The sequence below is a fragment of the Tamandua tetradactyla genome, chromosome 7, assembly GCF_023851605.1.
Source record: "Tamandua tetradactyla isolate mTamTet1 chromosome 7, mTamTet1.pri, whole genome shotgun sequence".
Lineage (NCBI taxonomy): Eukaryota > Metazoa > Chordata > Mammalia > Pilosa > Myrmecophagidae > Tamandua > Tamandua tetradactyla.
Window position 1 is genome coordinate 154,420,029 of NC_135333.1, and position 15,487 is coordinate 154,435,515.

The window sequence follows — 15,487 nt, forward strand, 5'->3', positions numbered from 1 at the left end:
CCTAAGGCAAGTATCTCAAATGCCTCACTCATCTCACTGTAGTCCCTGCCTCAGTAAGAGCAAGCATAGAGACACATTACATGCAAAATACGACCTTAACAACCTAGGATTTTCCTGAGTTATGTGGTTCTCATGAAAGAAATCAGAGACTCATACTTTATGTAGTAGTTGGTACTCTAATATAAAAGTATTAACCAGGAGTTAAAGCTCAACTTGACAATACGAAGGACAAACATTTCAGAATGTATACATGAGTTGAATACGGAATACATTATAATTGGTTAATAAGCACAACTGCATTCACTATGTAAAGTATGTTTATGTCATTCCAGAGGAATTCACTTAAATCTAGCAATTTTATAATATAGAAAATCTTGCCTTGCAAAATCTATGTATTTTAAAAGAAAATTAGCAACTTCTGATTTTTTTTTTTTTTTTTTTTTTTGCTTTTGTAAAGATCATTCATATACTTTAGGTACTGCCAAGGCAGCCCTCTCCCCAGCAGATGAATTTTGAAAATTAATTTAGTGTCAGAATCTAGCAAATATATGTCTTTCTAGTACTTTAAAAAAAAAAAACTCTCTGCTATAAAGCATAGTGAAATATGGGAAGGCGTGATTAGTGCTGCAGTTAGCCTTTGACCCGTACATGTAGTTTTGGCTTTATTCCCAACATTTGTTTTTGAACTTATGCACCAGCAATCTTCTTTTTTATTAATTAAGTCATTTTTCCTTACTAGTCAATTACATATATAATTAAATATATTTTAAAAGAATAGGGATGCTGCTTGAAACACACAAATAGCTCTTAGGAACTTATTGGTTTCATGCCAATGCTGTAAGCTTTCCAGCAACAGATTGGATTGGTTAAGAAAGAAGCCATAAACAGCCTATCAACAAGTATTTATACAGATGTTAATGACATTAAAATTCCTTGAGTGTAACATGTATGCCAAAAATCCAATTTTATTTGTGAAGCATGATGCAATGAAGTATTTTAATAAACACATACAGACCATTAATACCTTTCAATATAAATCATATTTTCAGCATTTTTAGTTTAAGAATCAACCATTTTTCAAAGTTAGCAAGAATGTGTCCATCCCATGGAGAGTTTTGCTCAGCATACACCAACCATGTCTTCAAAAATCTTTTGATGAAAAAATGGACTCATATCCATCCATGAGAACCAAGAGTATTTTATTATATTACATAGAAAAGCCACTAAGATAAAAGAAGATAGTCATAAGTAAGTTGTCATTCAATTTAAAAATAATTAGCTTCTTTTTATGTTCCCTGATTAATTGAATCGTAATCTGCCTCCTATATGATATTATGCTATATTGAAAAATTTTAAAGCTGATTTATTTGAAGCATATGGATTTAATGAACATTTTTATTTGGCTTTTCATGCAGAAAAGAATAATGCTTGCATTAAATTTAAAAAGACTTCATTTTTTGGTGAAGTTCTTAAAGCTCAATTCTTTCCTCTAGGATTATATATGTTGTGAACATTTTATGAAACACCCTTTTATGAAGGAGTGGTTTTTTTGTTTGTTTGACTGCACTTTCTTTAATTTGCAACCTCATTTTTATCCAAACTCATTCTAGAGTTCTGAAGTTTCTGTTCCAAGAATTAAGTTAATCATATTTAGATGTTTTATGCTCTGCAAGTCACAGGTTAGGCTAATTGCTAAAAATCTCCGTACCCAGCTCTACATTTTTCAGAGCTTCTGAAGGACATTCGTCAACTTGGCAATTATTCATTTATCTTATCAATATGCCACTTAAAGTGCTTACATTCTTGTAGACAAACAGAAACATGAATAGGAAAGTAAAATATAATGTATTTAATGCTTTCATGGTGTCTCCTTTGGAATGGATACCCCTAACCTAATTTGAATGAAGAGTGCAGTGTTGAAAGATCAGGAAGCTTATCCCCAAAAGTGTAATTTCTAAACTGAGACATGAAGCAGAAGCATTATTGATTGAATGGACAATCCAAACATAAAGAATAGCATGGTAAAGGCTGACAGCCAAAAGAGAATGTGGTGCTCTGGAGAATTAAAATATATCTCAGGAACTGAGGTGGGTACCCAACACACACACACAAACTGTAACATTGTCTAAAGGCAGTAGAGAAACATTAAAGGAGTTTAACCTATGCAGTAGCATAATTAGATTTGTGCTTTAAGAGTATCATTTGCAGTGTGGAGACATAAATGACAGCAAGTCCAAAAGCAAATAGGCAATTGAAAAGGCTGTTATAATAATTCAGAAAAGGAGATGTTGGTAGTCTGAATTAACATAGTGGCACTGAGAACAGAGAAGACTTATCAGATTCAAAATAATTCAGGAGGTAAAATATGGAGTTGGAGGATGACGAAGAATGAAAAGTTTGGAACAACATGTTGATTTCAAAATTGTACATTGATGACAATCAGAGCATTATTAAACCTGAATGATAAGCATGAGTTTAACTTTTGGACATGTGTGGTTTGATATATCTGTGGGATACTTAAGTGGAGAGGCTTTGAGTACATGTCACAGGAGATAGGGAAAAGGCACTTGAGTGGATAACATCATTCATACTGCCTTAAGAATAGTACAGGGAAAGGATAGAACTGCAGAGAAGAATCGAGCTTTGAAGTGCTGGCAGGGGAAGAAAAGCCCATGAAGAAGTCTGGGGTTTAGTCAAGATGTTGTAGAAAAACTAGGAGAATGAAATGAAACAAGATTTAAAGGAAACAAGTCTTTGCAGAAGAAAGGTGCTCATAACATTGTACACTCTTGTAAAAGAGTCAACTAACATAAGAACTTTAAAAATTCCTAGAGATATAACTTCATTGGTGAACTAATTCAATGTGCGTGAACAGTTCCTGTGAAGTGGTGTGGGAAGTGGGCAAAGGCATGAATGAGATCTAAGTTATTAGATCTTAGAGCCTTAGCTTTGTCCATTATTTCAAGAAACTTTTTTTCTCATTAGAGAAGAGAGAGAGGAAAGTAGCTGGAGAAGAAAAGGTAGTTTCCCCTTTTCACTTTTTCATTCTTTTGGTTTTATAAATAAGAGACAATATAAAAAATTGATGCAATAAAGCCATTTTTTAGAGGAGTTGAAAATAAAAGAAAAATACAGTCTGATAAGGAGAGATCCTAGAGGATATGGAAGAACTGGGTCCAGAGCACAGGTTGAAGGCATGGGGCTTAGGATGGGGAATACCTCTTCATTGTACCTGGTAAGGAAGATAAACCTTTACATTTGTCATGAAAAACATGATTTTTTAAACTGGTTCACAATGCAACAAGAAATAAGATGGTGGCAGAGGGGATAAAAAGAGGAACCAGATTAGTGAGATGTCCAGGATATGGATTTGGCCTAGTTTCTAATTGGTTATTCGTATATGCCAGAGAACAGTTAATGTTAATTCCAGAATGTCTGGTTTACGTGACTTAAGAATTCAGGGGGAAGGACAGACTTTGGTAGAATGATGAGGATAAAAAATCAGCTACCATTTTTTTATTTCACTTGGAAATATGAGATGAGATATGAGTACAGGAATAAGATGGAGAATAATGATACCTTGTTCTCTAAGCTGCCAGTACCATCAGATAAGGAATGTGTCTGTCTAGTTGACGACTCAGCAGCAGCCAGCACAGTGCTAGTCATAGATTAGGAACTCCTCCATACTTGTAGAATAGGGAGCATCAACATCCAAACAAAATCTTTAAAGGAACCTGAAAGGAAGCATTTGAAGTCTGATGAACAAAATCCTGCAAGGAGTGTTTTTTTGTTGTTATTGTTGTTTTTGGGGTGCATGGTCTGGGAATCGAACCTGGGTCTCTTGCATGAAAGGCAAGCATTCTGCCACTGAACCACCCATGCACCCAAGAAAAGAGTTTTAAGACAATGTAAGTGGCTTGTATAGTTAAGTTCAGTCTAGAGGTAAATGATAATAAGGAATAAGTGTGCTTGTTGGACTATGCAGTTTAAAGCCTTAGTAAGAATGATTTCAGTTTGACAAAACTGGATTGCAGCGAATTAAAAAGGGAATTAAAAGTAAAAAAATAGAGACAAAGAATAAACTTTTCTTTAAAGAATTTTGTCAACCAATTCCTCCTTAATGTGAAAGACATAGTATTGGAAGAGTGCAAAATGTGTTCCTAATATCTTCATATATCTCCTAGAGTACATTGAATTAGGAGACACAAACTATAAATTATGAAGGAAAAAGTGGACTGTGGTTTATATCTAGCAAATAGATGAATCAGTATGTCTAGTAAAAAAGAAAGTTTTCCTTTTTGAAAGGAGAGTAAACAGCTAAAATCAACCAATGAGTGAACCAAAAATGTTTGTGTCAAAGATAACAGATTTTTAATGGTCACTGAAAAAACAAAAACGGAAATACTTGAATCCAGTAAATAAATGAGAACAAGAAAGAGATTTCCCAGTATATCCTCTTAACCTAGTAAATAATCATATAGAATAGTATTCAGTCTCACTAGCAGTAAAGTAAGGCAATAAAAGGGCAACATTATTCTCTTAAATAATCAACAACTTTAAAATACTTAGTGTCCAGTGTTGATTATCAGAGGCTCAAAGAAAATTAGTAGCCTATTACAGTATTTGGTGAATTGGTGAAACTTTTGAAAACTATTTGACCATATAGATTATATAAACTGCCTTAAAATATTTATACCTTTAGATATTTTACCTCCAACTCCACTTAAAATGGATTAATTAAATAGAGTAATTAAAAACCTATCACGTCGTTTGAGAGACATCCATGACCAGACACACATCATACACCAGTCTGGAATGGGTGGAAGGGCCAAGATCACAGCACAGAACTGTAAGTAAAGCCCCCAAACTGTGGAGGCTGGCACCCCTCCTCCACTGGCATGGCAGACTGTGTTGAAGAAACCTCCCTGAGGGAAAAAGACACAATCTCTACTAGGAGCAAAGGAAGGTAGCTCAATCAAGCGCCAATTGAAGTTTTAATTAGCAAATTTGGACTGCTGAATACAAACTCCAAGCACAGATAAAACCAGTGTAAATAGGAAAGGTCTCTACTAGTAGAGAGGAGGCAGGACTGGTGGCGGAAAGTGGAGGCTTTTGGAGTTGGCCAAGCTCAGATTACTGGAAAAGGGCCATGCCCCAAGAAAAGGGGCACATCAAGCCAGCTACCTACCCTGGCTCTGAACTCAAAAAATTGGGGGGCTGGGTTCTGTCTCTGAGAAGGGATCCCCCCCCCTTTTTTTTTTAAACTGCTCATTAGAGAAAGACTCGGGCAAGGGTGGAATTAAGATAGGTCTGAAAGACAAAATAACTAGTCAAGTGAAGGAGATAATTCTCTAAACAGTGTATCTTCCCCCAAGAAAAGGGGGACAGGCTCAAAGGAGAGGGGACAGGCTCAGAGGGGATGGGCCAGCTCAAGTGAAGTCCCTTATTCAGAGAATTCAAGCCCCAGGATCTGGAAAACAGAAACAGCTTAAACTTGCCTTCTTCCTCAGACTCTGTCTCAACTACACCCCAATAGGGACAGGGTCTTCTTAAAATTAAAGGCACTTCACCACTTTACACTATTGGGGAACTGAGGACTGACAAGCACCGCCTACTGGACAGGATAGGAAAAACAAAGAGTCTAGAAGATTCACAGGAAAGTCTGACAACCTGCTAAGTCTCAAGAGAAACGATGCTTATTACACCCTCTTCCTGAGACTTGGGCCTGACTGGTCTGGGAAAATCTGATTGGGGTCAATCATATCTGGGGAGATACTCCTCCCCCAAAAAAGTTCCCTATAAGTACAGCAAGAACCAGAAAAACAGAGCTAAAAAGTTCTGATCAGCCAAGCAGAACTATGTTAAAGGTCTAAGATAAGTTGGACTGCATGCAAAAGAACAGATTGTGAACAAAGTCAGCCAACAAGGAAACCCTAGGGTAAAAGAATAAAAATGACTTCCAGAATAAACTAATGAAGAAAATGAGATGCCTAGAACAGGAAAATATTACTAGTCATTCTAGGAAAAACAAAGCTATGGCCCAGTCTAAGGAACAGACTACACTTCAAATGAGATACAGGAGTTGAAACAACTATTAAAGATGTTCAAAAAGTATGCTAAATCAAATCAGTGAGTTGAGAGAAGATATGGCAAAAGAGATGAAGGACATAAAGAAGACATTGGGCAACCATAAAGAAGAACTCAAAGGCTTGAAAACACAAATGGCAGAACTTATGGAAATGAAAGACACAATAAAAGGGATGAAGAACACAGTGGAGACTTAACGACAGCAGATTTGAAAAGGCAGAAGATAGTATTACTGAACTAGAGGTCAGGACACCTGAAATCCTGTACACAAAAGAATAGATAGGGAAAAGAATGAAAAAGTATCAGCAGCGTCTCAGGGAATTGAATGACAATATGAAGCATATGACTATACATGTTATGGGTGTCCCAGAAGGAAAAGAGAAGGGAAAAGAGGAAGAAAGTTTAATGGAAGAAACAATCACAGAATATTTCCCATCTCTTATGAAAGATATAAAATTACAAATCCAAGAAATGCAGCATACCCCAAACAGAATAGATACAAATTGACCTACTCTAAGACACTTAATAATCAGATTGTCAAAGACAAAAAGAGAATTCTGAAAGCAACAAGAAAAGATTGATCCACCACATACTTGATAAACTCGATAAGACTATGTGTTTATTTCTCAGCAGAAACCATGGAAGCAAGAAGGCAGTATTATTATATATTTAAGATATTGAAAGAAAAAAATTACCAACCAAATATTCTATATCTGACAAAACTTACCTTCAAAAATGGAAAATTTAAAGTATTTTCAGAAAGACAAACACTGAGAGAGTTTGTGAACAAGAGATTTGCTCTACAATAAAAGCTTAAGAAAAGAGTACCCTCAGATAGGAAAAGATAGGAGAGAGAGAGGTCTGGAGAAAAGTGTAGAAATAAAGACTATCAGTGAAGGTACAGAAAAAATGAACATTGAGAACATTATGTTGAATGAAATCAGCCAGAAACAAAAGGACAATTACTTTATGGTCTCAATAGCATGAACTAACATTAGTGGATGAACTTTGAGAGTTAAAGTTGAGAACACAGTTTATCAGGAGATAGAAAGAGGGTAGAGATTGGGCATTTGATGCTGAAGGAGTACAGAATATTCAACAGGATTCACTGTAAAGATTCAAAAATGGATAACACATTAATATTTGATGGTAGCACAATACTGTATGTACACTGAACAAAGCTGATTGTGAGAATAGTTTAAAGAGGAAGACAAAGGGCATGTAAGACACGGGAAGGAAAGATAGAAGATAAAGACTGGGACTGTATAACTTAGCGAAACCTAGAATGGACAATGATGGTGATTAAATGCACAAATATAAGAATGTTTTTATATGAGGGAGAACAAATGAATGTCAACATTACAAGGTGTTGAAAATAGGATAGTATATGGAAAAAAATGCAATTAATGTAAACTAAGGTCAATAGTTATCAGTAACATTGTAATATGCTTCCATTAAATGTAACTAAGGCAATATACCAAAGCTTAATATCAACAAGAGGGGAATACAAGGGAAGGGTATAGAATTCTTGGTGGTGATGTTGTTTCTCCTTTTTATTTTATTTTTATTTTTTATTCTTCGTTTTTCCCTCTTCCTCTTTCTTTGTGGAAGAAATGGAAATGTCCTCATATAGATTGTGGTAGTGAATGCATGACTAGTGAATGTGGTAGTGAATGATTATACTGGATACCATTGCTTCTTTACTTAGAATGGATTGTATGATGTGTTAATAAAAACTGTTTAAAATATAAACAAGAAGCTGCAAGTGCTGGAGAAAATGTGGAGTGAGAGATATACCTATACACTGTTGATAAGGAAGTAGAATTGTACAGTTCTTCTGGAGAGCAGTGTGAAGATTCCACGGGAAACTAAATATAGGGTTACTGTATGACCGTGCAGCCCTGTTATTAAGTATGTACTTGGAAGAACTGAAAGTAAGGACAGGAATGGACATTTACATGCTGGTGTTTATGGTAGCAATATTCATGATTTGTAATGAATGGAGATGGCCTGTTCTAGTTTGCTAGCTGCCGGAATGTAACACACCAGAGACGGATTGGCTTTTAATAAAAGGGGATTTATTTTGTTAGTTCTTCAGAGGAAAGGCAGCTAACTTTCAATTGCAATTCTTTCTTATGTGGCAAGGCACAGGGTGATCTCTGCTGGCTTTCTCCCCAGATCTCTGGGTTCCATAAACTTTTCTCTGGGTGATTTTTTTCTGCATCTCCAAAGGCCTGGGCTGAGCTGTGAGTGCTGAGATGAGTTGAAGTATGCTGAAGTATGCTGAGCTGCTTTAGCTGTGCTACATTGAGCTCTCTCATTTAAGCACCAGCCAATTAAATCAAACATCATTCATTGCAGCAGGCTCACCTCCTAGCTGACTGCAGATGTAAACAGCAACAGATGAGGTTCACACACCATTGGCTCATGTCCCCAGCAATAGATCTAGGCACCTTCATCTGGCCAAGTTGACAACTGAATCTAACTACCACATGGCCTAAGGGCACCTCAACCAATGAACTGAAGGGTGAACTGTGGTGTATAAATACAATGGAATATCGAGTGGCTATAAGAAAGGATGGCATTGCAAGGCCTGCAACTAAGTGAATGAAACTTGAGGACAGTTTGAATGAAATAATCCAGAAATGTAAAGGCAAATATTATAATGCCTCCCTAATATGGACTAATTACGATGTGCAAATTCTGAGAATTGAATCTGAGAGCATAAGTTATCAGGGGAAGGCTTAATGTAAAGTTTCCTAGATTGTACGTTCTTACAGCAGTCATATCTATTCCTGAGATATAATAATCTCTAAATTCTGATGCTGAGCTCTTTGTGTTTAACCTGTTTGTCATCTGGAACTTTGGGTTCTGTGTTACACCTAATACTCAGAGCTAGAGTTCTGTGGCTATAAAATTCAGCATTACCCCATATGGCAACTGTTAAAAAAAAAAAAAGCTAAAAAAAGAGATAAAACTTCAATTGAGATATGAATGTAGATTATCCAGGTAGGACTAAGGTAAATCAGACTAAAGGTAAAAGATGATATTGGCTGAGTTTTAAAATTTCAACTTCTGCATTAGACCAAAGAAAGAAATGATTATTTGATGCAAAATGTGTATTTCTGTAGCACACTATCTAATTTAACTTGTATGTTCAGTTTATTTGAACACCATAATTACATGGAGCCTTGAATAAGGAGTGGGATCTTGTTGGTTTGCAAATGTTAGTGTGATGCCCCAGTAAATACCAGAGTAATCTGGGCAGAAAATAAAAAAGTATGTGCAAAGTCCCCTTGAGGGACTGGGGAAAAACAGTGGGAATATTCAACTTTCCCACCTGGGGAATTCCCAATATTCTCACAAGCATGGGGGACCACCGGTTTATTAGGCCAAACCTCTGATCTTGGGCCTTGTCCTTATGAACCTTACTCCTGCAAAGGTGAGCCTAAGACTACTTATAATTATGCCTAAGATTCATCCCCAGAGAACCTCTTTTGTCACTTAGATGTGGCCTCTTTCTCTAGGCCAACTCTGTAGGTAAACTAACTGCCCTCCCCACTGTGTGACATGACTCCCGGAGCTGTAAATCTCCCTGGCAACATGGGATATGGCTTCTGGGGATGAGCCTGGCCCTGGCAACATGGGATTGAAGAATCCTTCTTGATCAAAAAGGGGGAAAGAAATGAAACAAAATAAAGTTTCAGTGGCTGAGAGATTTCAAATAGATTCAAGAAGTCATTCTGGAGGTTATTCTTATGTATAATATAGATACCTCTTTTTAGTTTTTAGTGTATTAGAATATGTAGAAGGAAATGCTATTTAACTGTAATCCAGTAGCCTTGATTCTTGAAGATGATTGAATAACTATACAGTTTTCATATTGTGACCATGTGATTGTGAAAACTTTGTAACTGACACTCCCTTTATCCAGTGTATGGACAGATGAGTAAGAAAATAAAGACAAAAATAAATAAATAATAGGAAATTATAAGGAATATGGGATATTTTGGATGTTCTTTTTAATTTTAATTTTTTTGAGTAATGAAATTGTTCAAAAGTTGATTGTAATGATGAATATACAACTATATGATAATACTATGAACCATAGATTGTACACCTTGGATGATTATATGGTATGTGAATATATCTCAATAAAATTACATAAAAACCCTGTCATGTAACAGTTTGGTATATTAGAGCATACAACCATTAAAATTGTGTTTAAAATGAGACTTCCATTACATATATTGTGTTTGCTCTAATATTAAGTGCAAGTAGGGTATGTAGAATACATATACCTATATGTAAACTAAAGACAAACAAAAAATTTATGCAAAAAAAGCTACAAGGATATGTACTTAAATATTACACAGTGATTGTCATTAGAGACTATTTCTGGATATTCTTTTCTTTGGTTTTTCACTTTTCTATAAATCAAGTTGTCTATAATTAGGATGTATTATTTTAATGATAAAAATGCTTTAACAGAATTTGTTAAATTTGAAATAAATCATGAAATCGCATATGTAGAGAGCAGAACTAGGGAATAGCAGGATCAAAGAAGACTTTTTTTTTACATTACATTGATAATACAGAAAATTGATGAAGCAAGTCCTAGAGAAGTAGAAAAGGATAGCAGGTAAAGAAGGCTGAAATATTCTGAAGGCAGAATGATGCTTCTACTAAAACTGAAAGGAAGGATTTATTGGCAGACCAGCTAGAAACTAATAGCATCTGTTAAGTAATCCAGATCACCATTGTTCTTCTTACACAAGATGTTAAAAGCAGAACTTTTTCTGCAAGCTTCAGAGTAAATCTTTTCTTCTTCTTACTGAAAAGAATAATCTAGAAATAGTTTAGCCAAGACAGAATCACTTCCTCCAGTATTTCAATTTCAGTATACCTTCAAGTACATCAAACCAACCTCACTTCTGTGCTTATTCTGTTTCTTACACTGAGTTCAATGCCAACTTTCCAATCTATGCCTTAGAATTAAAATAGATAATATGAATTGGATCCTTACAGTGAAATCTCTCTATTTCACTTAGGATTTGGGTAGAAGTTTGGCCAAGTTCTGAAGTACAACAATGTAGGGTTTATGGGGAGTTTTTTGTAAGTTGAGGAAAACTTTCCAAAATGGGTTTTTTTATAAGTGACTATTGCAAGTATCTGTCACTATTTTTAAAAATAGAGATAATTTATATTTTTAACTAAATTATGTTATGGCAATAGAATTCTCTATATCAAGAGTAGGCAAGGTTTCAGCCATGAGCCTGGTGTAGCTAAGAAAGGCACATCAGAGTCTGGGGCTCTGTTGGAAAAGGGATCAGTGCTGTGTAGGACCTGAATGTGACAATGCCAGATCTTTCCTTTAATCAGGTCTGCTTTATAGTTTTGGTATAACTGGAAGGCTGTTTATCATAATGGTGTCCAGTAGTCAACCATCACATGTGAAATAATTGTTCCTCCAATTATAGCCACTGTGCAAGAGTTGGCTTGAACTCAGGATGCAAGGGCTGTGTGAGAAACAAGATGATATGAGAAGTAACAGTAATTTACCTTTACCAAGCAATATAGTGTAGAGAAACAAAAGATCCTAATTTATAGGATTTCTGAGAATTGGCCCCACCATCTCTTTGAATTGAAAAATAAAGTCATCTCACTAATTACAGCAGTAACTCTTTAGGAAAAAAGACAGGGTAGATGTGCTAAGCATATGTATACATGTGAGAATGTGTGTTGAACATTCAAAACAGGCTTTGCACCATGCCTCATTTCTTTTCCAAGCGACTTGCACATATAAGTTGACTTCCTATGTACAAGAAACTATGGTGAAAGAATATTTCAAATTAGGAAATTAGCATTTTTAATACCAGGTTTTCAACTATAAGATTTTTTTTTAAGTTTGTTTATCATATTCAGTTTTCAAGAGGTATCTCTTTCTGTTAAGCAAACCTCCAAAGCTAATGAGCTCCTAAAATGTGGTGATGGCACCAGGCAAGAAGCAGCCTAAAGGTTCAAGCTCAGGGAGGAAGACTCTAAAACAACAAATCTTCAGTGTAACTCTGAGATACATGATATTGGTTAGCAGCAAAGTTTGCTGTTTTTTTTCTAAACATAAATATAGAGAGAGGAATTTTTAAATTTGGATATAAGGGTTGGATTATTCCTGTTTAAAAACATGTTTCAGTCATTATATTTGTTACCTTGTATTGTTATCTGGTATAATTTCTCACCTTTTATATTTTTCGCATCCATCTTCATTGTTATACCCTTCCTCCATCTTTGAAATAGCTGCTCTGACTAAGCACAGATTCCCCAGAAATCAGATATGAATTATATTCCTATCTTGAAATATTGTATTAACTTACACAGACCAAGCTCAGTTTTATATAAAATTAAAATTCTGTTTCAAATAACCTCAATATAATTTATAGATTCTACATATGGATGGATAAGGCAAGCATAAGAACAATTAGACTTTAAAAGATAAGCCTTAAAAATATGATGGTAAAAAGATAATAAAAATGCTTTTTATATACACAAATGTATATTATAAGAGTTCTACTGTGTATGAAAAAATAACCCTCTGACTTTTTAATCAAAAAACTTGGAAACCAAACCCTATAAAATGGTGGCTACATTAAAACATTCCTCTTTTTTTTTGTTTCAAAATAGGTGGGCTTAAACTCAAGAAAGAAAAATATTTCATTTGTAAGTGATGAACATTAGTTTTCTTCAAGATCATTTACTCATGTGAATTTATCATTTTCTTTTCTTTCTTATAATAAAATTGTTAATGAAGACTAAATTACCTGGCTAAAGCTTGATTTTTTAAAATAGCAAGGGTTTCATATTTCCTCCCCAGGTAAGGAAGAAGAAGAATTTATCTGCAGAGATACTACTAAAAATGAAAAAATAGAAAAAAGTAGAGAATATACATACCAATGGCTTCACACACAAGTTGGGATTCATGAAAAAACTACTTCCAGAAGTATGAAATGGTGAGATCATTTCCTCTAAATTAGATTTTTGTATTGTAAACACATCTCGAAAAGTGAAACTTAGGTTAATTATGCTAAAACAAACATGACTTTATAGCCAAAGGCCAATATACCAGGTTCCCAGGTTATAAAAAGCCCTCCTATATAGAATAGATTTAATCATTCATTTTATTTTCCACCCTGAAATGAATCAGAAGGAATTCTAATTCTATAATGCATGAAACCAACAAAGGAACTGCACAAATGATTCTGTTTTAAAAAGTAAAATGCATGATATCTGTTAATTATTTTAAAATACCACATACATTGTAGGTTGTATTTTGCATTTTCCTGTGTTTTATATTAATTTGCATTTTATTTTGTTTACATTTATTTACCTTTATAAACTTGGCAGTTGAAATTATGATTCAATCCCTTAGCTTCCACTTTACCAGTGCTGTAGTTAATTCTCAAGCTGTTGAAGCTTCAGTTTTCCTGTGTAGAGATAATAATATCATATCTACCTGTAAGGGTTGAAATGAAAAAGTAAAAGACACTATTTTTAACAAACAATTTGCCTGGCACCTAATAGGTGTTCAATTAATTTTTATACATTAATGTAAAATAAAACATCTATGTAACCATTGAACAAAAGTTTTAGGCAAACAGCCCCAAGATGCTATTTTTACATAGATTTACAAAACTTTCATTTCAGCTACACATATTCACAAAATAGTATAGAAATATGTTTTTCTAGGCATCAATCAAATGTATATACTAATAATGGATCTAAATATAGGTAACACTTTGGAAATGCTTCCATTGTGTAACAGAAAAAAAATTACAATTATTACTGTTAAAACTGAATTTAACAGTAAGTCAAAATGTGTAAAAATGAAGCATCTTTTTATTATGTATACAACTTGATACCTTCATATGTAGTCAATTCTATCCATGTAATTCCTTTAAAAATAATGGAAATCATAAGAAAGAAACTTTGAAAGTGAAATTGAAACAATATTTTATAATTTGAATCAGTATGTCATATTTTATTGTGAGCAAAAAAAGCAGAAACAAAGCTATGAACATTCATTATTTTGTTAAATATTCTAATTTAAGCAAAATTTATTTTCTTTGGGTATTAATCCATTTAACTTAATCTGTGGGAGAGCATCCTTAGAACTATAAACAAATATAATAGAACCCATAGCTGACCATCTATATTAACCATACATAAAAAGTCTGGGACAGAAATTTAAAAGCATGAGTACAGATAATGTGAAAATATAAGCAAGATGTTTCCGATGAATTTTAGATATGCTTAGACATTTACAAAATTCCTTAATCCTAAATAAGTTATATTTAAGCACATGATGCAACAAGTAATTGTTCATGGGTTTTCTCTGTTGAAAATATACTTTACAAAGGAATAGGTCATGATAATTTAAGAAAAATACCTTTCCAGAACAAATTTCTGAAAGCCAAATATAAATGTTCTGTGTTTAAACCAAGGTTAATTTGAACACTTATCTACTACACTAAATACACTAGGGCAATTTAATAAATGAGATTCTTTACCTTTCTGAAAAAATAAATATTGGATATAAGTTTATATCAACAAATGTTTAAGTGTTCTATAATTTATTAGAGATCATTATTAGTAATTTCAGATTTTTACACTTTGCTTATGTTTGGCAAAGGGAGGTGTTATTAAAGTTTTATTTAGAAATTAAAATTTTATGTCATATTAGCTTGACATAACTTTGAGAATGTTCAAATTTGTATTTATATTTGTATGAAACCTAATTTAAGGAAACTATTATTTCCATTTTGTAAATGATATATTTCCCCAACTTTTAAATTGTGCGTTTCTTTCATATTCTTCCCCTACATTTATGCTATAACATGTTTTCTGTTTTTATCACTATGCAGCAATCACTTCTTGCCTCAGTTAGATCCAGATGTACTTAATGGTGGAAGAGTTCAACTTGTGGTAAGAAATGTGTTTAAAGTTACAGAAAAATGTTGTAGACATCAGTACTCAATAACTGGCACTTTAAAATATGTCCATGACTCGTTTAAATTATGAAAATGTCACAAATGCATCTACTTGCTATAATCCTAGAAGACCATGTATTTCAAATAATGTGTTTTCTTGACGTGTAATGCAATTTTAAATATGAAATTACTTTAAAGCATTAATTTTACATGGAATATTTTACAACATTAGCATGTTATCATATTTAAAATAGAATCAAATAACTAAAGATGGGAAATTGTTTAATGAAATTAGTTCCCTCAACATTTTGAAAGAATAGCATTTGTAGCCTATATTTGAAAGAAAGAGCAAAGTACCCTCACCACTCATAGAAGAAAACCAGATAAAAATTAAGTAATAGGGAAGTTAACCACTT

At 33.9% G+C, this 15,487-nt stretch overlaps 1 protein-coding gene across 1 annotated transcript in view; it reads left to right on the forward strand.

Annotated features, from left to right (window-relative positions):
* Positions 1-15,487, forward strand: part of LRRIQ1 (leucine rich repeats and IQ motif containing 1) — a 240,336-nt gene that overhangs the window by 194,273 nt on the left and 30,576 nt on the right. The window contains 2 exon segments of the mRNA XM_077111533.1: positions 12,959-13,094; positions 15,006-15,066. Coding sequence (XP_076967648.1) covers positions 12,959-13,094; positions 15,006-15,066 — 197 coding nt within the window.